Here is a 23866-nt window from a genome sequence, read left to right on the forward strand (position 1 = left end):
TTGACTATTTTTTTTCTGTTTGTGTCTTTAAAAGCTAAATGGCTTGAGTGAACTGAATTTGCTCCTGTGTGAGCTCTTTTCTGTCCACCCATCATGGAGCCCCCTAAACATTCCCATATGGCTATGATGTCAAGCTTTACGTTACAGCGAAATGATCTTTTCTCGAGACCATCAGGTTCAGACAGGATCGTTAGACCCTCCCTCAAATAGAGAACCTGAACCCTACTGTTAGCCAGCATCTTTTCGAATGGGCGTATGTTTTTAAGCTTCAGAGAAGAACAAATACCAATTCAGTTGAGTGATTCATAATTTTCTCAGGAAAATGTGCAGGCTTAAATAAATCTAAAATGCTTCTTGTTTTATCTTTTCTAGACTTCTAATATTCTTATCAGGGGGCTGTGTGGCAGATCCTCTGACTCATCCTCCCCCGCCAGCTGGGAGTTTCTGCATGAGTCTGGTTGTTGTCAGTACACAGTGGAGCAAAAGAGAGTGGGCCTGCAAGGGGCAGATTGTTCCTTGAGAGGCAGACTCAGCTGAACAGTGGTGAGCCTCCCTTCATGAAACAATACAACCAAACAGTGTAATTACTGTGAAAGGGGGTGTTCAGTCCCAGATGAGACTCCCAATAGTCGCAAAGACTAACACTCCTTCATTTCCACGTGAAGAGAGCTGTCGCATTTAAAAGGAGACAGGATAAAGGAGCAGATAGACAGTGTAACAGTCTAACAATGTTAATGTCACATTGGCAGGCTGATGCACTTATTTATTTAAACCATTTTGTTAATAAGCAAAGGTGAGGGTGAGGGGAGGGGAATAGTGAAATAGTCTCACATTGTGATAATTTCAAATAAATTGGTGTAATGTAGTGTAATCAGGAGCTGATGGACAGAGACAAGCTGTTAAAGAGGAAGAGGATCCGCTGCACAAGGTGTCCACTATAAGCAGAACAGGAGGTCATCTGATAAAAAATCAGGTTCAGGAAAAGAAGCTTCCAGTCTGTGCTGATAAGCCATAATTGCACCTCCTAACTCCATTTTACACACTCTTCCTGTGTTATGTGGACTCCATAGGATTGTTTGCAGTGAACTGGATATTTCCTGTTTGATATCTGATTCCTGCAAACAAAACACTTTCCCTTTAATCATATGTTATGTTTTTTCCATAAACCAAATTTGTTTTGGAACAAAACACTTGTGATAATGTACTTACAGTAAACCCCCTTTCAACGTGTTGACCTGTTTGTCAACGTTAGCATGGCTGTCGATCCTCAAGTCCGTTTTGCGTGGGTTACACTGAGGCACCATCATCATTCACTTGAACAAAGTTAGCATGAAATTAATTGGGAAAATTAGGGTCGTTGTGTGTATCATAATAGGCTAACATAGAGATTATAAATATTCTCACATGAAGGTTTTGAGTGTAAGTGTGAGTGATGAAGTAAGATTTCTCCCAACCTCTGTGAATCTCTCCAGAAGAGTTTACAGGATATCAGATATACTGTACTTATTTATGGTATCCTATCCAAAAGCACACACACACATTCCCGAAATGGCCTATGCAAGTTCAATGATCAAGGGAAGCATGCAATCCTTGGCAGGGAAATTCATCACACTCAGCGCTGTGGTATGTAACGTCTTGACTTTCACTGCGAGAGTTTGTGCAATGTGAGGTCTGCATGGAAATCAAGGAAAGTGTGTGTGTGTGTGTGTGTGAAACTAAGTTCAGATTTAATTTGAACACAAAGAGAAACTGAGTTTTGGGTATGAAGTATGACTTGCAGTTTGACGCTGAAATTCCTTTTAAAAGGTTAGGGGGGTGAGTTATCTTTAGTGGATGACTAACAGATCCTATCTGGAAACTAGCTGAGTAAGCCGACTCTGTTTGACTTATCACGCAGTTTTCCAAGCAGGTATAATGAAATTAGGCGGAGTGGAGGAAATAGCAACATGTCCTATTCCTGATGATTAAAAATTCACTTCATGAAATCCTGCCTTAAGAGTCTGTCCAGCCACCCTGCTGCTGGTATCACTGCACAAGATAAAGAAAATGGCTTCAAAAGCCCAGTAGAGACACAAGCAGACTCAGGAAACAGAGGAAGCTTTGTTAGTCTCATGCATTTTCCATGATCACATTACAGTAAGCTTTGTTTCAGTAACTAAATGGACGACATTCATACTGTCGCACTGTGACTGTCTCTCATGTTAATCTTTGTTTTCACAGATCTACCAGTTGAACATTAAATACCTACTCAGTTTTACAGATACAGTGAGTGTGAGAAAAAAAGCTGGTCACATCAAAGCACAAGGCCACTACATCACTGCCCATTAGTCATTAGTCTGAAGTGTTTTTCATTGTCTTTTTCATCTGGGGGGTTTTTGCAGCCATTTCCTCTTTGTCACAGGAATGAATTTGGAGATAACATCATCTAAGGAAGCCCATTAGATACTTTATAAAGTTATTTTGTGTATCCAAATCATTTGTCTCTTTCACTCATTCTCTCACTCACTGTTCTTATTTTCTGGCAGGACCACAAAGAGCGTGTAGATGAGTAATCATTAATGTGTAACACTGCATTTCACCACTTTCTGTTTCCTTATTAGATTGGCCACAGTATTTCCATTCCTGCATGCAATTGTCAAACACCAGGAAAACAAAGTTGAGACAACACACAAAAAATGATAACTATCATCTGTGGCACGATCAATGAGGCGAATCCATTGTCTTTCAGATTTCTGTTGGAGTCTCCCCTGTAGTCAAACCTAAAATTACCTACAGTGCTGCTGGAAATGGAACAATGCTGTCACATCAACATGTAAAAGAAACACTAGAAAGAGATACTGATCGATTGATTGAGATATTGTAAGAGATGTTCTCACTCGTGTGAACATCTGAGTTGGAAAAGTTTCAGAGGTGGCCAACGGGGCTCTCTGAAATCATTCTTTGTAAGTCCTTGGGCATGAACAGGCATGAAGGGTTGAAAGAGCTGATGTTGTGCTTGATATTGATGCTTAACAATATTTGGGAGAGTCACCCTTTAAAAAGCTTTGTTTCTGTTTAGCTGAACACTCTTGTTTTCAATTCCTCCTTGAATGACTTGGTATTCCTGGGTTGTTGGGAAACACAGACCCCATGTCAGCAGATTAAACCTTAATGTTGGCATGCGGCCAGTTTATTAAAAATTTTATTAGCAACCTCATGAGTCTGGTAAGACATTAACATCCTGGAGTGAGAGAAGAGTAAAGTGCTGGATTTTAGTTTTTGTCTGTGGGGAGTGTCTCAGCAGCATGACTGGAATCTCAATGTTTGTTTTGATAAATGAAGTCCCCCTTTCAGAGCCTCCCTTGTTGCTTATCATCTATCATCCCCTTCTGCCCCTCTCTGATGAACTGCTGAAATAACCTATGACCCTAACAGGATTAAAGACGTCTCACTGTGCGCGGCTGTTTATTCTCAGCATTCTCACTTTTCCTATTTTAACTACAACCACATTATTCTACTTTCAATTCATCTGTGGGTCACAAGAGCTCAGGGACAAGATCCTACAAAAATCTTTATCAGCCTCCAGATCTGTTACTTATTGTGTTTCTCGTACCAAGTCGCCAACTGTAAGTGACTCATCGTTAGTGTTCCTAAAAACTTCCATGAGGGCAAATTTTCCCCTTGCAAGGTATTCATATCCTGCATATCCTGAAATACTGGGGAATATCTGAAATGTGAAATATCAAACAATGCATAAACAGGATGTGACTGCTTTCTGTGAAGTGCTGAAATTTCACATTTTTTGCTTCTTGAAAGTGAAACAAGCCTCATAGACATAATGCCGTTCCTATTAAATAAGTCAGCATGTTTAATATTACAATGCTTCATTTATTCATAGGATGATGATAATGGATCTTAAATAAAACAAATAGGCTAAGCCATATCTCATTTATCCAAAAAGGATAACAACGTTGACTAAAAACACTTGAATATGTAAACATGGCGCTGGTAGAGCTGCAAATACTCAATCTGTCTCAAAATGTGGCTGTGTGGGTGTGAATCTATGGGCTGGTGACCTTAAGAAATGTGGGCATAATGAAGCTTTCTAATATGCATACAAAACAGTTTTGACAGTTTAAGTCTTTTTGAGAAAAGTAGTATGATACCATCACTGACCTCAAAAGTGTTACTGACTAAGTTGACCATTTTCATCTCTAGTTGCAGTGCAATGCTCGAGCCTTATGTAAAATGTCTACATTTTGACTTAAAGCGTATGTGCAAAATGTGCCGTAAATGTTTGTATTAAAATGTACTTCTGATGGAGACACAGTTAGTCTCAAAGTTACACATCATGCATGAGGTGTCAAGTGGGAAAAAACTGCTAAATAGAGAGACCTTTAAAAGTTAGCTATCCCATCAACTGCTGACTTGCTAGTAGCAGTGTATCATTTTTTAGAAATCCAGTGGTCAGATGTCAGATGTTTCTGAGATGTATCAGCCAAATTAGCAATATTATTTTCATGTCATCATTTGGTTCTTTTGGGGAAAAAGGTTTAAAACTGAAGCTTTGTTCATATTTATAATATCTGAGAAATAAGCAGTAAAACAAGCCTATGATTTCAAGTACAATCAATTGATATTCAGAAAAAAAAAGTGGCTCAACATGAACTTTGTGGCATACTGTGTATCATGCAAAATGAATCACCTCGTTGTTGAATGAACGTGCGGCTAAACGAGAATTCAAATGTAATTACATAAGATCTCAAAACGTGCTCAGTACACCACAAGAGGCCATGTAGGATCACCTGACTCAACAGAAATATCCCACACACAAGCCACCAACGACTGTATGGAGTGTGTGTGTGTGTGTGTGTGTGTGTGTTGGACACATATTCCTGTAGTTGCTGGGACCAAGATCTGTTTACACAGTCACATTGTGAAGACCTGCTTTACTTCTGGGAACAAAACACAAAGTCCCCACAATGTAAATCATTAAATATTGAGGTGAAGACTTGCTTTTGAGGTTCAGGTAAAGGGTGAGCCTCCAGTAAGTTAATGTAAGCCTATGTAATGTCCCCATTTGAGGTGGAGACAAGACTGTGTGTGTGTGTGTGTGTGTGTGTGTGTGTGTGTGTGTGTGTGTGTGTGTGTGTGTGTGTGTGTGTGAGAGAGAAAGAGAGAGAGAGAGAGAGAGAGAGAGAGAGAGAGAGAGCATCAGTGCGTTGGCGGTATTTATTTCTCTCTCTCCCTCTCCTCTGAATAACACACACACACAGGATCAGGATCAGGACAGCGCAGCGCCACAAGAGAAGCTGAGCAGAGCTGCAATAAACAACAAAGGGGGACTTTGTTCCAATCAGAGGAGTAAACAATTCAAATGAGTGAAAGGCTATCATTTATCCGATTCTTGGCGGGGTTCATCCTCATCACGGCAGGTAAGTAGCTCTTACTTCGACTCAGATTGTGGTCTATAGGCTTTATAATAGACACATGTTTGTCTCGTCTTGCCTTTTGTTTGTCCACAGTGGGCACAGTCCCCGTATTGAACGCTAAACCACCAACTCAACTGCACTGAACCGAAACGTGAAATCTCCGCGTGAGCTGTTGCTTAATCAAAGCGCGTGGTCGTCATTAAGAGTAAAATAGCGGCAGGTGAAACTGTATGCATAACTTTGTTTTCGCCAGAAGAGTGCGGTATCACGTAAAGGAGACACCCAGCTCGGTATGCACTGAACATAGCAAAGAAGCTTCGCATGTTCCCGTTACAAATCATCTGAGGTTGACTCAGTCTCACAGATACCAGGAGTAATCCCTCAATAGCCTGGAATTCAAGAGAGCATCAAAAACTCCAAATCAGGGGGGCGGGAAAACAAACGTTTCTGCACTTAAACATTTAATCATACCACCTACTTAAATCCCAGTAGTGTTTGTTTTAGTCACGATTTAAGGTTCTTAACAGGGAAAGATTGTTTCTGTGGGCTGACGTTGCTTGAGTTGCTGGTAGTTAAGAATAGTCAAGCCTTGTCTACATTTAGTTCAGCCTGTCTTCACTGACAAGATTTAGAGGAATATGTTATTGATGCAACAAGGATAATATTGCTTACCTTGAACACAAAACACCCAGTGTTAGAGATTTAAATAATTCAGCCCTGCACTATTAATCTTCTTCTCTTCTTTTTCGGGGGGGTTAAGCAATTATACCATCATAGGGATTCTATGAAAGCAGTAACCGGATCAAAACAAGTGAAAAGTATGTCGGATAGTTTCGAAATTGGTGGTAGGTAGATAGATAGATAGATAGATAGATAGATACTTTATTGATCCCGCGGGAAATTCAATCATCCAGTAGCCCATTACAGCAGTGTAGGTTCGTGGTTTGTGGGAACAAATTGTAAGGATTTTGTCGTAAACCAGTAACATTTGGGGAGTGAATCCGTGACAGTACTTGAAAGTGAAGGCAGTCAGTACTGTTGCTGCTCCCTTTTAAAGTAGCCTACTCAATTATTCCCCTCCTCTTATAGATTTTAAGTCTTTGTGGTAATTTAATTAGACCCTATCACCTTAAAATTATTTTATGTCCTTTTGTCCTTTGTGTCCTCACTGACCCATTAGGGAACTCAGTGATTAAGTGTTTTACAAGGTAGGCCTACTGCTTATGTCGAGTTCACTGTGAAAATAAGCACTTATACTTTTTCATCATTTCTCAGCCTTTTTATTACATAACCACAGTTCCCCTCAGTCTTTAACATACAATGGACATGCATCAAAACCCAGGTTTGAAGCAATTATTGAATATACTTCCCTTTTTAATTAAGGCATCGTACTGACAATACATTAAAGATAAACATTGTAGTGAAATGTTTCTCTCGTGGCAATTATGCAATTATGACATGTGTATCTGCACTCCCATGCTGTAGGTGTACATGCCTCCTGTCCCATTGAGTTGAGCCCCCCCAGGGTTGTGGTGAGATATGGAGACCCGGTCTCAGTCAACTGCAGCACATCAGAGAGCCAGTTTGATGGAATTGGCTGGGAGGTTCCAATAGGAGGTACAGGTTCAGTGAATGTCACCCATCTAACCTGGACTGTGAACAGGCTGACCGAATGGAACATCACTCCCTTGTGCTTCTTCAGCCCATCTAAAGATAGTCCGCTCAAACAGTGCGTTTTGAGCCCAGACGTTGTAGTTTACAGTGAGTCTTTCGCACCTTTTTGCACACAACAGAGTGGAATAAGAATGACTGTGTCTGATAACGTCTGCTTCTCCTCCAGCATTCCCAGAAAACATCAGTATCAGCTCCAGCAATGACTCTGATGGTGTGATGAATGAAAAGGAGGAATATCAGTTCACGTGTAGAATCCCCAATATAGCACCTGTTCGTAACCTCACAGTAACATGGTACAAAGGAGATACAATCATCCATACAGACACATTTGACAACCCCAGCAAGGAACCAGTGAATCAGTCACCTGTCTTCAAATTTACACCATCAAGACAAGACAATGGCGTCATATTCAGATGTGAGGCACATTTGAACCTGTGGCCAGAAGGGCCACAACTTAACATATCTTCACAGGAGTATAATATCACAGTTTACTGTAAGTATATCACATGCACTTATCTGTTTGAAATGTATTTATTTTATTTACGGTAATTAGCGATTAGATGACCAACAAAACTTTATCAGTAACTATTTTGATAATCATCATATTGCTTGATAATGAAAATTGTTATTTAGCTCTAATTATCTCAATAGTATAAGTTCTAGTTTTTTTAGGTAGTGTGGCTGTAAATGATCTTGATTTGATATAAACCATCTCAAAGGGGAAAACACCAATATTTCTGTCAGTTTGTGTGCCTCATGATTGCCTTAGCTGTTTTTCATCTGTTTTATAGCGGTAATAATGATTTTTTTTTTTTATATACTGCATTTTATTTATAGGTGCCTTTTAGACACTGTGGTCAGAGGGAGTAGGCTAGTCTAAACAGATGGGTTTTGAGTTATATAGACAGTAGAGAACAGTAGAAAAAAGTATAAATACTTGCCGTGTTTGCTTGTGTTTAGTTGGACCAGATGTACAATGTTCTGCTCTTGAGTTACCGGAAGGGGAAACTTTGAAGAAGCATTGCCCTGTGACAGGAAATCCTCCCCCATCTGTCAAATGGCTGAAAGATGGACAGCCCACAGACCCGACCATCGGCCTGCGCAGAGAGAATGCCGGACTGTACACTGTTACCGCTGAAGGCTTTTCCTCTACCAAAAAGACACTCCAGGTTGTTGTATTGTGTGAGTGTCACATCCAGTCGGCACAAGCAGTCGGCAGTCCATATGCATATGATGAGAAAAACATTTTTCTGGTGATGTGTAGTTATTCCAATGTAACTCTAAAGTACAAAGTGTTTTTGTGTTTCTCTGCTTTCAGACAAGCCAGAGGTGAGGTGTCCGAGCACTTACACTGCACTTGAGTACGCTCCTCACAACCTTACTTGCATTGTCTCAGGGTATCCTGAACCTGAGACAATCTGGTATAAAGACGATGAGGAAGTGGAACTTCCAAAAATCCTAACAAGAAGAGATATGGGGCAGTACTTGATCATATCTTCAAACTCTCTATCAAGTGTCAACCACACAGTCGAGATTATTGTCACGTGTAAGTTACTTTGATTAAATTCCTTAAAACCTTCAAATTAGCATTGGTGATTCAGTTTGTTACACTGATGCATTTGCTGCTGTCTCTGTGACTGACATTGTTTAAATTGTTGTCTCCAGATCCACCATCACAGATAGCTGAGCTTGAAGACTCGCAAGTTGATGTTGGTTCTGTTATGTGGCTGAAGTGCTCCGCCATGGGCAACCCACGACCACAATATTTCTGGAATTATTACCAGACTGACAATGTGATAGAGGAAAATGAAGATGGAGTGTCCCTTCTGATCATCCACAATGCCACTGCATACAACATGGGTTCCTACACGTGTCATGCCTGGAATGACATAGGAAATGTCTCCAAAACAGTCAGAGTTACAGTAAAAGGTAGGGCAAATATAATCTATTGACCACTTTAATGTAATAAGTAGGCCACTGTAATAATTCAGGAAGCTTTACTATCATCAGTAGGCTGCTCATTCCATTCTTATTAGAGTTTGCATGTGATATGATGATTACTTTCATGATAAAAAATGTACAAATCAGCAAATTTCAGTTCTCTGTTTTTTGGCCATGGATGACCTTTCGGTCAGTTGGTCAATACTGAAATACCTCAACAACTAATCAGGTCAGCATGAAATTTTGTATAGACATTCACGGTTACCAGATTATAAATCACAGACTTCGATTTTGAACAGAGGTTTGCATTTCTTGTTTTGAGCAAATAACTATTGGATGAATTTTGCCATTAATATTGGTGCACACATATGGACTTAAAATCTAGCGGGATCAAGACATCTAAATTAAGCAGTATCCAATATATCAATTTCTGAAAAATTAATAACAATAACACATTTGATTATTGTTAATTAGAAAGTGTTGGCGTGCTAACACACCAACCTAAGATGGAGAATATAGTAAACATTATACCAGCTAAACATGTTAGCATGGTCACTGCAAACTTGTTAGCATGCTAATGTTAGCATTTAGCTCATAGCACCACACTAGCATGACTGTAGACTCTTTGTTTTGTCATATTTATGGTCCTTTTTGACAGCTTAAGTTACATGCTGTAAGACTTTGTGCCGGACCACGTTTCTTAAAGACCTCTGTGCTCTGAAATTTAATCCTGAAGTGTGCAGCTATCAATTTAACTGTTTCTCAGGCGATCCATTTATTTAACATTTTGTATGATTTAAGGCCGACTTGACCCACAAACCAGTTATAGGCTTCAGTGGGTGTGAAATCTTGCCCTGCGTGTGCGTGTGTGTGTGTGTGTGCCCGATGTTGGGGGGAGGGATCTTTCCCAGTTTCCACTTGGTGATGTAGGGACGGGAGTCGTGTAATTCTTGCAGCCATAGCTGTAGCTTTCTCACAGAAAGTTAGAAGTCGTTGCTGGCTCATCCCATGCAGCTGAGGGGCAGCAGGTTAAAGCTCAGAGACTCTCAGAAAAGTAACAGCGGAGCAACTGTTGGGAAAACCTTGAAGACTTGAATCCAATGGACGATTTCAACTCCCTCCGTCTCCTTTCAGTCTTCTTTACGTTAGAGCTGCTGTCGCTGTCTAACGGGATTGGACCGAGTAAGTTATGCCACTTGAGAGCTGCGTTCAGACCTCATGTTTTCCTTTGGGTCGACACTGAAATGGCTCGATTAGGTTGATAGGCTTATAAGGCATAAAAAGTGTGATAGTTTTTTTCCTTCTTGGTCTATTTATGTAGTCTGCTGAGTGACGAGGAGTACACTTAAAGCAACAGAGTGTGTGTGGAAAAGCGACAAGGAGGCTTTTATGTGACATATGCTGTGAATGGGGACAAAAGATAACAGTGACTGTTAATGGAAAATTATTGTTCTGATAGTGTGAGGTGTGTTGATTTTTAGTCAGCAGTGTGACCTTTTAGGCAGTGTAGCATTTTGAACCTCCTTTCTGCTCCTGTGGATGTAATAATAATTTTTTGATAAAACAGTTCAGTAACTTTCAACATTAGAATTACTGTTGTGCATTATGTTGGGTGGATATGAGCTCGGTGGAATGTGACGCATTCACTGATATGGAGATTGCAGCAAGGTCCAGCACAAAGAATGCAAAGTAGACTTTCCTAAAGGGAGGGGGCATATCCTTCCTAACCATTTTCCTGTTGCCCCTTGAGACATAGCTTTTCAACGGTATTTCGTTAAGGCGCTGGATGTGTAAATGTTATGTTCAGATAATAGTTGTGTGTGACTTGGACTGGAATAACATTTCTCACCCCCACTCTATGTTCCACAGGTGCAGAGCAAAAATGCCCTATTGAAATCAGTCCAGAGAGGATGGTGATTCAATACCAAAGCAGGAGCCAGACTGTAACATGCAACCAAACATCCTCCGGCTCCAGAAATAAAGGAGACGTATTCTGGAAGTTGCAGGGCATCGAAACTAACAGTGCAAGTTGGGTTGTTGACACCCAGAAACACTGGGACCCAAGGCCTGTTTGTACTTTTATATTTAATGGAGCAGAACTGTGTAACAAATCTTTGAACTTCTACACTCTCTACAGTATGTATTGCCGCTAATTTATTTTCTAGTTCACTTTCAACAACTTGCTCCTCAAAGTTTAAAACTGTCCCGATTCTTTTCATCTCCCCAGAAACACCAGACAGTGTCTCCATCCGACTTGTTAACAACTTGAGCTCAGTGGTGGAGGACCAGGAGTTCCAGCTACAGTGTGACATTACGAACGTCGCTCCTGCACGAAACCTCGTTGTGCGGTGGTACAGGGGGAATGAAACCTTCGAGCCACCTGTCAATGGTGCGAATCTTTGTTTTCTACCTTTTCTGTGAGGCCAAAGCATCAGGGCTTGTCAAACTAAGAGGAAGTATTGTGAAAAGCAAATTAATACTAAACAGCCTGGAGGTGCTTTCAATGAGATGACAAACCATGTGATTAGATTGATGTGCGAACATTTTAACTTTAACTTTAATATTCACTGGATGTCACAAAGATGCAGTGCTTAACTTCTTTTATTAATCAGGTATTACTCATTAAACAGATGTTATTATAAGTATAAAACTGTTTTCACAAATACTGTGTACTGTGGGGGAAGTTCGATGAAGTGGTAATGTTTTTACATCTGGACTGGTGAGGCATCCGAAAAAGTGACTGCATAAAACAACCCTGGTTTCTATTGAGCTAATCTCTTATTCACAGCAGTGTTTGACTACTTTCCTCATCAGCATAAGGTCAAGAAATGAAATGTCCTACAGTGTTTAAATGTCAAATCAACACATCAGTTTATGTTGACAGAGCAGAGAGTGAAACGTTGGTAATCCAAAAGGTTAATGTTTCATTGTCATCATCTTGAACACCTGTTGTTAAAATGGAAGAAAATCTTGAATTCTGGTCTGCTTTCCGTCCTTTCTTACTTCCTGTTTCCTCCAAAATTCATTTGCCCGTCAGGCTCAAGGCGAGTGACCGGCTGCCAGACTGAGAACAAAACAGACTGTGACGTCAGTGTGGTCCTACACCCGCTGAACGTGTCGTTTGTCATCAACATCACTCTGAACAGAACGCACAGCGGAGCAGAGTTCAGATGTGAAGCCCAGCTGGACCTTGAAGCTAAGGAATCACAGCCATCACCGAACATGTCCAGTCCTCTCAACCTCACCGTCTTCTGTGAGATCACATCTACATTTGCTGCTCAGTAGTCAGTAGTAAGATCAAGTGATCACATCATGTCAGCGAGCTAACAGACCTCCACTCATGTAGTCATGTCCATTCAAGTACAATAATACACAAGAGCTTGTTATTTTTCCATAAAGTAAGAAAAATTGCAGGAAGAGTATGAATCAGGGACTCCGCACCCCGTTAGCCTCTTAGCGTAAGTGTAGTTCTGTTTAATGGAAATCCTCAGGGGGCATAGTTTTTGACCTCATTCTACTCTGTTGCCCTTTTTGTCTCAACAGATAAGCCCACCATTAATACAACAAAGCTTCCAAAGACAGTCCCGGTGATCGCTGATTTTCCCCAGGAGCTTGTTTGTGAAGCTGACGGTTACCCGCTTCCACACATCAACTGGTCCTACAGCGCAGTCAACGTTATAAAAGTGTCTGAAAACACACTCATTGTGTCTGAGGCAGGCTTCTACAACTGCAGCGCCACCAATACGATCGATTCCACCTTCCATGAGGTCCAAGTGATTCTGAAAAGTAATAACACTCTTGATCTAAACTTTGTGTTAGAATTTTTAGAATATTTTATGCAGTATTCCTATTAAAACCTTCAATATATCTTTTTCCTAACTATATGAAGTGCCTCAGTAAGGACACCAAATGTCTGGCAGAATGGTTTGAAGCTAATAAATACACATATACACACACACACACACATATATATATATTTGTATATATTAGAATTTACATAGGTTTTTGTTGCTCTAAACAATTTAATTGAGGTTTAAGCATCTGCAAGTTATTATTTAATTTGAGTTTCTATTTCTCAAAACTTTATTTTACTTTGAATTGAGTTTGATGCATCTGCAATTTATTATTTTGTAATTTCCTGCCACAATTGCATAACCTTTTTCAGACCAAATGCATTAAAGAATTTTAAAGGTAGCAGAGCAAAAGTCATAAAGCTTCACGGAAGATTCTGTCCAGGCGTATAAATTTATTTCAAAAAGGTATTTGTTGTTACAAACTTTGTTGTCAGATGTTATAATCAGAAGGGCTGCACATTGTTACAGTAATCTTTCAGATACAATTAGCTTATCTTCCTGTCTGCAGGAGGTAATATGTTAAAACTTAATATGTTGAGTCGATTATTATCACCGTTTCATAATGTTCATTCGTGTGCCTGCATCCAAACAGTAAAGTGCATCTTCAGTCGTAACTGAAAAGAAACAGAACTTTAGTAATAAAATTTCACATGGATGTAGTGAAGTGTGATGAAATGGAGGCATGTGTATTTAACTATAACTTTGCCTGTTTGATGGATATCTTTACAGAGGACTACCTTCCCCTCATAGCTGGATTCGTAGCTGTCACAGTGGTTGCCATCTCCGTCGTCTTCCTCTTCATCTACTCCATCTACTACAAGAACACCAGAATGCGCCGCTACAGTCTTAAAAACCCTAAACTCAGCACCCACAATGGCAACGTGGCTCACAACGGCTGGGACCTGCAGTTTCCTATGACCAAACTGTCTTAGCAGTACGTCTCTTAGTAGCACAGGATGGATAGCTGACCACTCTGAATGAGCCAAAAGATACTGCAGTGTTTGAAAGCCTGAATACCACTCGTCCAGCAGGCCCACGCCGGCCTGTTTGGAGGTGATCTTTTTTTCCCCTCCAAGTGTCATCCTTACATCTATTTTTCTCATATACAACAGTATTTGCCCTTCATGGGTTAATGTAATTAAAAAATGAGCAAACTTGGCTTGAGATGTACAATTTGATGTTTTACTACTGGACTTTACCTGTTTTCACTGGACCGAAAGAAGAGCAGGAGCAAGGACTCGAAGTTGGGCTCCTGACTATTCTATTTCTTGAGCACAAAGGGAATTTATTGTGATTATGAATGTTTTTTTATTGACCTTGGCTTCACTAATGCTTGATTTCTTTATGCCCCTTTACTGTTCACTCAACATGTGCAGCACTTCTTTGTCAGTTGCTAACTGGTCTCCCCAAAGGTGTGACACTAAATCTGTGAAGAAGGAGACCGGCTTTTCTCCATTTGTGTACACACAAACACTTTTGCTTGTATGTACTTCTCTTCGCTGTTCTCTGGAAGCCACTCTGCACTTCTTTCTGAGTTTGTAGCCTTCTCTGTGCCTGGCCCTTTGTTGTGTCAGGCCTTATGGGACAGATTGTTCCACAGTTAATATGCTTTTGTATGAAAGACTGCAGGCGTTATAGCCTAATGCCTATCAGAACTGTATAGTCAGGATAATATTTTATATAAATGCTTTATATTTATTTATGAGATAGAGTAAAGATGAAATGGTTTTGTATTGAAAATGGACTACAGACAGGTATATAAACAGCAAATGTTGGAAGAGACGTAAAAGAAAATTAAAGGACATGAGGACATTGTAATACATTTTGTGACTATGGCTGTACAAATTTATTTGTGACTGGTGTATAAAATGCGTCTTTTCAATCAGACAGCGTTGTCATATCTATCTATCTATCCTTCGAACTATTCCTTTAAGATCCTTAATGAAGTCCATCCCCGCTTTGGTCATCCAAGAGGTGGTCTGCTACGAGTACTGTTCGCATTCTGGGTTTTACGAGGAACACTTAAATGCAGCACAGTTTTACTTTCGGAATCTAACCGCAGTCTAAAGGTGAAGGCATACCTACTGCACTTACCTGGCGGGGGAGCGGATTTGGAAACATTCGCTCGGAGCATTGCTGTGTTTATTGCCAAATCACCATGTGGTTCCTCATGTTCGTCGGCGTCTTAGCGTGTACAGGTAAGCGTTTTCTGTCGCGTTATTTAGTGTTTATTTAGCTACATTAAGGCACAAGTTTGTTAGTCCGATTATTTTGTGACAATAGAGCGACATATTGTGGCGTGTAGAGGCTGGCCAACGCCCCTTGATTAATCTGATGATATCATGTTTGTTCTTTAGCCGGGGCTTAAATTCTAACCGCCTCATGTTTTCCTAAATTATCTTTTACTTACTTTAATAACCCTTGATTTATGTTTAAACTATACTAAGTCATCATCTCAAGTCCCAGGAGAGCGGCAGCGCGCAACACGTGTATCCCCATAGTGAATATCTGTGTAAGCTTGACATCTAGACTATTCAACCCATTGCAAACACTTGGATTTAATTATTTTAGTTAAAGCACCAAAAACTTCTCTTTTAGATCGTTTACCTAACTTGTACTGTTTGTTTTTTTTATTGTTTACTTTGAAAACTGTGCAATATGATGCCATGTAATACACTGTGGTCTAACACATGCTGTGTATTTGTAGGAAAGCCTGTGATTTCTTCGTGTCCGCTTGTGATAAGCCCTCCCATAGCTGTGGTGGAATTTGGAGGCTCTTTCTTTGCCAACTGCAGCTCAACAACCGATCAGGTAGAGGGAATGGGCTGGGAGTCTTCAAACGGAGGCGTATCTCTTACAAAAAGAGTCTCTTCTCTTGCTTTACACGTAGTCTCTCTCACAGACTGGACGTTGGAACCAAAATGCTTCATCAATTACAATAATAATGATCAGTGTTTAGAAGTCCTCCCAGTCATCGTGTACAGTAAGTCGCCCTCAACTTTATCTGAAGTTGACCATTAAGTTCTACTGATGTTTTGACCTATTGTAGTTTTTGTTAAACTTTTTGTCTCTTTTCATACAGAATTGCCGGACAGCGTGTCTATGTCTGCGCCAAATCTGACGGGACCCATGGTAGAGGGCAACAAGTATCGCATGCAGTGTGACGTGGTTAACGTTGCACCCGTAAGAAACCTCACCGTGGAGTGGCACAAGGAAAATGCGATAATCCATACAGAGACATTTGACAAGCAAAGTGCATATTCAGGCAGTATGTCCTCTGTCTTCGATTTGATGGCCCATAGAGATTATGATGGGACCAAGATCTGGTGTGAGGCGAAGCTGAACTTTGGCGCAGCAGGACAAAATGTTCCCTCAACTAAATCCCAGTCACGTGAAGTGGCTACGCTGTGTAAGTTTTAAATGCCTTCTTAATTTATCTGTTGCGAGGAATATCTGGAGTGTTCACGTTTCTCTAAATCGCTTCTTTGTTTTTTAATTTTTCTCTCTCTGTCTGCGTTTCTTAATTTCACTTATACCTTCAGACCCTCCAACTTTTGCCGAGCCTGCAAATGAGACGCTGGAAATGTCAACTGGCAGGAAAATAACTTTAAATTGCACAGCTACAGGAAACCCAATGCCGGCATATAGCTGGCAATTGCCACACGCCATACAAGCAAAGAGCAAGAATCAGACCACCCTGAACGTGTCCTTTGAGGTCCCAGGGACCTATAAGTGCACAGCGTCTAATACCCAGGGCACAAGGACAAAATATTTCACTGTCAAGGCAGCTCCAAGTAAGACATTGTTACTAAAATCATTATATTTCCGCGCTTGTTCCACTCCTGCATTGTCTTGAAGTGATTCTTCTGTAACTCCTTCATGCTGTTGTTTTCCATCAGGTAATCACCCTGGGACCACTGCTTCGATCTTAATAGCTGTGTTTTTTCTTTTAATCTTTATTTTGGCATGTGTGGTGTATCACAAACAGAGATCCTCTGTTGCAAGAACAGAGGGTCTGAACAGATGAGCTGAATGAGTGAATGTAACCAGAAAACTCCCATCTCCCACAGGGAATTACACGACCTTAGCCGCCCTGGTTGGAGGATTTGCGATGGCGGGGGTCTTGTTTCTCATCAGCGGTCTGTTTTTTGTGACACCTGAAGGCACGTTTTCTTGCAGCAAAGGCAGCTATCTCAGAGGACACCCTACCTCTTCGGGACCTGTATGAGGCTGACTTTTTTTTTCAGTTATTTAATTCAATTTTACATGTCTTTCCAAACACAATGATTCTTTTTAATGTTTTTGCTCGGAGATACGCGTCAGTTTCATGTCTCTTCAAGGCCAAGGCACGTGGTCTGTCCTGCATGCTCAGTTGGTGGTATTCATGCTCACGCTTGATCGATGTAGCTTTAGGAATCCATAATCCCATAAACTGTCTTTAAACTACACTGAGCAGTATTCTTATACTAACAAACTTGCATTTGCATGCAGTCAAAAAAAAAAAAGAACTGGCTGCTTTTAAAAACCTGATTTCTTTAAATTTGCATGTACATGTTGCAGGTGAGTAATCAAATTTCTCCTCAACCACTGACCCTATTTTGGAAGCGTGACTCACCTGTTTTAAATGTTGGGCTATAAAAGACCATGTAAACCTTTGTTCCTTGGATCCATGTAAATGCACTGACTGAATGAAATTACTGTTGAAGCTTGGAGCATTAACATACAACTTTTTGGCTTTTTTTACCTCATTGTTCTGGTTTCATGGCTTGTGCATTTACTGCGCATGATTGACTCTCAGTTGCTCTTATCACCTTTGTGCATGTCCACCAGCAGCAGGAAGTTGTTTGTCACCACAAAAAAAAAAAAAAAAGAAGTCAATAAAAACGCACAGACTATCAAAACACCAGAGCAGCTAGAGGGTGTTGCAGTTTTAACATAGACAAGACACGTTTTTGCTAAGGTGTCAGTATAGATTACGGAGCTGAAACAAGAATACATATTGGACACATTAAACATGAACATCTTAAGGCCATAATGGGTCAGGGCAATCAGCTTGTGCATTTCCTCTTTCCTCTTACAGTGCTGTTGTTGCTTGTGTTATTTCCTTGATACTTGCTTAACTACTTGAGAGTTCTTTGAACATTACAGCGGGGTTCAATGTTGATAGTAGATTAGTGTTTTTTTATTGTTATTATTATTCACTTTTGGTGTTTGCAAAAATTAAGCTCATCGCATTTCGTGAATTATTTTTGCACTGATCCTTCCATTTCTGCCTGCAGTGTCATGTGACAGGACAATCATTTGCTTTATTGATATGACCCAAATGTGAGCCAGTAAATCCTGTTTGTCTGATGTGAGAGCAAAAGGAAATAAAACCTGTTAGTGCATTGTGTGCATGAGCGGCTTGTGCATATCAGCTGTTTAAATAAAACCAACTTTCCTGTCAGTGATGTGCTAAGGCAGAATACTGATGGAGGCAAAGTCAAACCAGTGTCTTTCATTACTGTGTTTCACACTGAAACCTTTTGTCAACCCTTTGGAGCTCTCTCTTTCTCTTTCTCTTTCACACTCCCATTCAGTCAGGCTTACATTATACACTGCTAAGACCTCCATACTAATTAGTACTGAACAAAGTGAATGTAAAGGAGAGCGTTTGTTATCCTGCTTATGGTTGCCAGTATAAACCTTTTTTTTTCTTCTTCTTGAAACTGTGTTCTTTATGTTCAGTCTCTGTCATTCCCAATACAGGTTTTGCCAGAAAGCACTGTTTGTGTATCCTCTGACTGGGTTGCCATAACGACCTGGCAGAGAGGATATTGCTCAATTTGTCATGGAGTTAAAAAAAAAAAAAAGTTTTATTACAGTCCAGCAAGCTCAACATATTTCAATAGAGGGGCTTGAAGGAGCAGCATATTCAAAATGAAGCGAGCGCATACTGTAATTCCCAGCTGTGCTCGCCATAAATACACCAAAAAGCATCCGATTACTCGCTCGCTTGCGCTTCAGTCAGAGTGGATATGCTGTGCTGCATTCTGGTCACAGTGTGGGGCTTACAGGCTAACATGCTGCACAACACCAGCACTCCTGCCTGCTGGGACCTCTCAAATCACGGCAGTCGAGAAGAAATAAGAGACAAGAGTGCAAAGACGTCAAGACAGAATAAAATCATGGCAGTGAAAGCTTTTTTTGTGGACACACCTAAAGCTGGAATGTGGAGAGTGTTAAACAGACATCAAACCATTGCCTCAGTGGCTTTAATCATCAAGCACAGCTCTGATTCTTTTCAAGGAGATGTACATGGCTCAAGAGTTATTGTATCAGGGAGGAAATGGAAGTTTACAGAAGTAGTTTTTATGATTTGAACTTGATCATGCTACAATTCGCAAGGCATCTCAGTTAATAAGAGAAGTACTGGAGCTGTGTTATACTTCAGAAGTGACAAATCTCACCCACGTTTTGCCCTGCCTAGATCATAATCAAACAGATACTGAAAATCATATTTATCTGATACCCAAACCACAATAGGCCTATTATTTCCCCACTGCAGTATTGTAGTACTGCATGCCTGCAGTACTGCCAGTGGGACATTTGATATGATATGTGCATGCTCATTATTTCCTGCTAAAATGCTTGTAACACTAAAGCAGCACAAAGGATCAGGCTGTGTTTTTCAGAGGCCTGCCACCTGTTAAATTTCCCTCTTTCCCTTTCACCCCCCACCCCCCAAAAGTCAGCTGGGATGAAGGGGGCCCTTTTGTCCCAACATAGTTCCCTGCAGAGTAGCCAAAGCTTGTTCAAGTTGGGAATTATCTCTCTCTCTCTCCTCTCTCCTCTCTCTCTCTCTCTCTCTCTCTCTCTTGCCACCTTTCATCGACGGCTCAGTGCAGAAAATAACATGGAAAACAACTTTCTTCTGTGGATTCTGACGCTTTGCATGTTTTATTCAGGTAAGATATTACAGGCGACATGTTTTTGTTTTTTGTGTTTTTTTTAAATCATTTGTTGGGGTTGCAGATGGTATTTTTTATTTCAGTTTATGAAAACGGTGATAAACGTAAGTTAGGCTACGACTATCACTTGCAATCTGTGATAATATGAGCACGACAGGCTACATCATAACGACCATCTGTGCAGCAGCATTGGTTTACTTTTCCTCGCAGAAACAGAGCATTTTAACAAGCACGTTGTGTGTTAGAGTTTTGTAATCTCAAAAATATGTTAAATATTTACGTTATAGCTGAAGTATTTTGCGCCCGGCGGGCATGACTGTTAAACTGCAGATCTAATTCTTCGTAGATTAAGTAGGTTTACACGTTTTGTTGCCGTAACGTAGAAATATACCTATAATTTATAGCAAGAGAGCAATAAATTATATAAACTATTATTTACACGTGTACTTTATAAAGCTACTCCTGATTTAGGCCCATTTCTTGTGATTCTCCTGTGTGTGTGTGTTGTAACAGGGTTACATAATAGGCACATACAGCCTGCTTGTATAGCTTCATTAAATGTTGAAGTGTCACAAGGGAAAATAAGCTTTTGGTTGATGACACTTGCTATACTGATGATGATGATGATGATGATGATGACTGCGGTATGTCTCAGTGTCAGGTGAAGGTTGCTCCCTGATCCTCAAGCCCTCCCGGGTTGTGGTGGGCTTTGGGGAGCCCGTGTCAGTCAGCTGTGAGGCCGCTCGCCCTGTACGTGTCCTGGGCTGGGAGTCGGCCATTAGTGCCGCACACACCCAACAAGACCTGTCTGTCCAGTGGAAGGTAGACAGTCTCATCGACTGGATAGAGGAGCCCATCTGCTATGGTGTGTTTTTCACAGCTCCGAGACAGTGTGAGGAGAAGCTCAACCTCGTCCTCTACAGTGAGTCGACCCCTCTTTTAATACACAGTGTAGAAATGGACAAGGCACGCAAAGCTATTTGAATGTCATGAACTTTGTGTTTAATTCATTTAGAGACCCCAGATAGCGTCTCCATTAGGCCTGTGAACCACACAGGCCCCATGGTGGAAGGAAAAGAGTACCAGCTGCTCTGTGAGGTTCAGAATATTGCTCCCGTTCAGTACCTCACCCTGAGGTGGTACAGAGGGCAGACTGAGGTTTATAACCACTCCTTCTCTGACCTCACATCTTCCTCGCCTGTCCAAGTGTCCTCTGTCCTCGTGATCACACCAACCAAAGCGGAGAATGGAGCACAGTACAGGTGTGTAGCGGTGTTGGAGCTTGGACCAGAGGGACCACAACCACCTCCTACCGTGACCTCTGAGCCTCTTAATGCCTCCGTGTACTGTAAGTCAAGAAGCTGTTCCCAGTACATCTACAGTCAGTCATCTACAGACAGTATATCTAATTATCTAATTCCTGTGATCTTTTTCTTTAGTTCCCCCAGTGCTCCTCAGCCCTGAGCCTGAAGTTTTGGACCTTATAGTGGGAGCTGAAATTACCTTGAACTGCACTGCTATAGGAAATCCCACACCCGTGTACAGCTGGCAGTCCTCCCATCCCATTCAGGAGAGCATGGAGGACGAAGCAGTTCTTACCTCCTCCTCACTGCTCCCAGGGACCTACACCTGCACTGCCTCCAATACACTGGAGAAGAAGAGCAAGCAGTTCATTATCAAGGCCAAGACCAAAGGTGAAAGGAAACTCTGACATGCACATGTGTAAGTTGTCTCTATACACCGCGTCCTGATCTTCTTTGCTTTCACTTAGGTGTTTGAAACAAGAGATCTTGAGATGGAATCAGAGGACCACACGGGACATGCAAGGAGATTTCAACTAATGGGATTTTATTGCTGCAGTTTTGGAGACAGAAATGACAAGGCGTTAATGACTCAACGCGTCTTTCTGAGGATCTTGCCATCAGACAGAGTTAGATCTCATTTTAAATTAAAAAGATCTGAATATGCAATGTTTGGTAACTGCCATTTAATTTGTTGAAATTCCATTATTCTGTGAGATAGAATGGTTGTTTAAGATGTAGTTCACTTTTTATGCTTTCCATGTGACATCCTTTATCTAATTTATATTTTTCCTAGACTTATTTTTGTTTTAATAAAATTACCTTGTAACATTACAAATGCTTAGCGACTATTGATATAGCAATGATGACTACATTATCATTAATATATCAACTTTAATTCTGAATGTTGACGATCAGCAGGCCATTACTGTACATATGAATTGTTTCTTGATTTGCTTATCTTTATGAATAAAAGTAAACTTAAAATAAATTGTTTCTTTTCTTGTTACAACTCTTGTATACGGATAATGTATTATATAAATGCGTTAGGGCAGTGCTTAGTGTTTAATGTTAAAGAGCAGTTTCTCAAAGGACCATTTATAACATTCACATGAGACCACCAGGTGTCGCTGTTCTACTTTCACCAACATTATTTGCTTCCGTGTGGGAACGTCACGTGACCAAAACAGTCGCCTCTCAGTCGCAGAAGGAAGTGGCCAAGAGGTTAACCTAAAAGCAAATGAGCTCTCGTTGTCACAATACGTCCTTACCAGCATTTCTGTTAAAGGTGGGAGTCCGTTTTGGGTCCTTTGTAATGCGGTGTCTGGCATGTCGCTGTTTAATGGTGGACAACTTTTGAAAATTGTCTGTTCCCTTTCAGGTATGCCACAGAAAGACCCCTGTCAAAAGCAAGCATGCGCAATTCAGAAGTGTTTACAAGGTACATGAAACAGCCGCTTGAATACCGATACATGTTGTTAAAGCGGTTTCCGCGTTATGGTTTAGCTAACTCCGTCCCCCTCCTCCCCCCTTCCTGCAGCTAACAAGTACAACGACAGCATGTGTGAGGATGTGATCAGGGACATGCGGCGGTGCTGTGAGGCGCAGGCTGGAAACTCCATCTGCTGCTCCGGGTTCAAGGACTCAAAACCAGCGGAGAATAAAAGTAACACATGACTCCCCGTGGGATGCTTTTGATGGGAATAATGGCAGAAATATTTTACTGTTTAATACTGTATTGCAACAGTGCAGTGTTCTGAGATGTTGAATATGAACCTGTATGCCATAAACTGGACTTTAAAATATCAATATTTAAACCTGAATAAGGCTTTCTTAAAGCAGACATTATGACATGTCGTAGCTGAAAGGCCTGGGAGCTGGCACACAAACACAGTACGTGGAGTGTAACCTTAATTGATGTTTTTAAATAGCCTGCATCTGTGTTTGACAAGTGAAAATGTCACATCACTCTAGCACAGTCTCAACATAAGCATTGCAGTTTAATCTTTCAAATGTGGTATTTATTAAAGTAAAGTTCAACTGGATTATTTTCTGCTGATTTTCATGTCATGGTGTACACACCCTGCTATCTACATGTTTATGCGTGTCAGCACCAAGCATACCAGCCTTATAAAGGCCCTGCACACCAGGTCATTCAAATCATTTTGTTTATACTCATGAATGCGTGAGTGTGTACAGAGCACATTTCCCTAACTTAGTTTAGTCACATGTATTAGGGTTCGACAAATGAAACTGTCGTTATTCTCGTGAGTCTGCTGACTGTTTAAACTCATATGAGAAGTAAATACGTCAAATATGCGTTTTGCAAAAAACAGAACAGAGCTTATCAAGAGAGGAAGTGGAGAAAATTGAATGACATTCAACAACATGAACAGATTCCCTAAGTTTCAGTGGCATCCAACATGGTTTGTGTCACTGTTGTAATAAACTGGTACATCTGCCTTTCCATGTTGAAGTTCCCTGTGTGTGATTGCTGTACATTGGCCCTCTATAAAGATTTGTTGTGGTAAGGCATCAGATTATAATGGAGTTATCTTCCCCTGAAACTATGAAAAGCATCCACACCATGTTTGACACTCTGGTCACTAGTCTACACTGCAAGACTCTACTCAGAGGACTTTTCTCAAATTTAATATCTGTAGTCATAATTAACTTTAAAAACAGAGTTTTGTCATTCTATCCTCTATCCAAATGTGGGACAACAGATTAGAATA

The 23866-nt window shown here is 40.7% G+C and overlaps 2 protein-coding genes across 2 annotated transcripts; both read left to right on the forward strand.

Annotated features, from left to right (window-relative positions):
* Positions 1-5251: 5251 nt before the first annotated feature.
* On the forward strand, positions 5252-22128 carry LOC124073572. Its single transcript, XM_046415875.1, has 22 exons — positions 5252-5414; positions 6897-7172; positions 7252-7578; positions 8046-8267; positions 8404-8631; positions 8751-9014; positions 10896-11162; positions 11254-11415; positions 12064-12279; positions 12570-12812; positions 13610-13811; positions 14257-14292; positions 14936-15078; positions 15588-15863; positions 15963-16289; positions 16423-16674; positions 16951-17106; positions 19525-19827; positions 20486-20752; positions 20846-21178; positions 21270-21524; positions 21602-22128. The coding sequence occupies exons 1-22, from the start codon at positions 5357-5359 to the stop codon at positions 21607-21609; spliced, it is 4821 nt and encodes a 1606-aa protein (XP_046271831.1). The 5' UTR covers positions 5252-5356; the 3' UTR covers positions 21610-22128.
* Positions 22129-22289: 161 nt separating this feature from the next.
* cmc4 (C-x(9)-C motif containing 4 homolog (S. cerevisiae)) lies at positions 22290-23176 on the forward strand. Its single transcript, XM_046414423.1, has 3 exons — positions 22290-22419; positions 22513-22572; positions 22672-23176. Exons 2-3 carry the CDS (start codon positions 22515-22517, stop codon positions 22806-22808), a joined length of 195 nt encoding a protein of 64 aa, XP_046270379.1. The 5' UTR covers positions 22290-22419; positions 22513-22514; the 3' UTR covers positions 22809-23176.
* Positions 23177-23866: the final 690 nt, after the last annotated feature.

The sequence above is a fragment of the Scatophagus argus genome, chromosome 16 (assembly GCF_020382885.2).
Source record: "Scatophagus argus isolate fScaArg1 chromosome 16, fScaArg1.pri, whole genome shotgun sequence".
Lineage (NCBI taxonomy): Eukaryota > Metazoa > Chordata > Actinopteri > Scatophagidae > Scatophagus > Scatophagus argus.

Excerpts from the sequence above, each read along its gene's own strand:
- LOC124073572 (XM_046415875.1), top strand. The coding sequence starts at position 5,357 with ATGAGTGAAAGGCTATCATTTATCCGATTCTTGGCGGGGTTCATCCTC. Across the intron at positions 13,812-14,256 it reads CCTATGACCAAACTGTCTTA|CACTTCTTTGTCAGTTGCTA; the intron begins GCAGTACGTCTC and ends CAACATGTGCAG. Across the intron at positions 19,828-20,485 it reads GCTTTGCATGTTTTATTCAG|TGTCAGGTGAAGGTTGCTCC; the intron begins GTAAGATATTAC and ends GGTATGTCTCAG.
- cmc4 (XM_046414423.1), top strand. The coding sequence starts at position 22,515 with ATGCCACAGAAAGACCCCTGTCAAAAGCAAGCATGCGCAATTCAGAAG. Across the intron at positions 22,573-22,671 it reads AATTCAGAAGTGTTTACAAG|CTAACAAGTACAACGACAGC; the intron begins GTACATGAAACA and ends CCCTTCCTGCAG.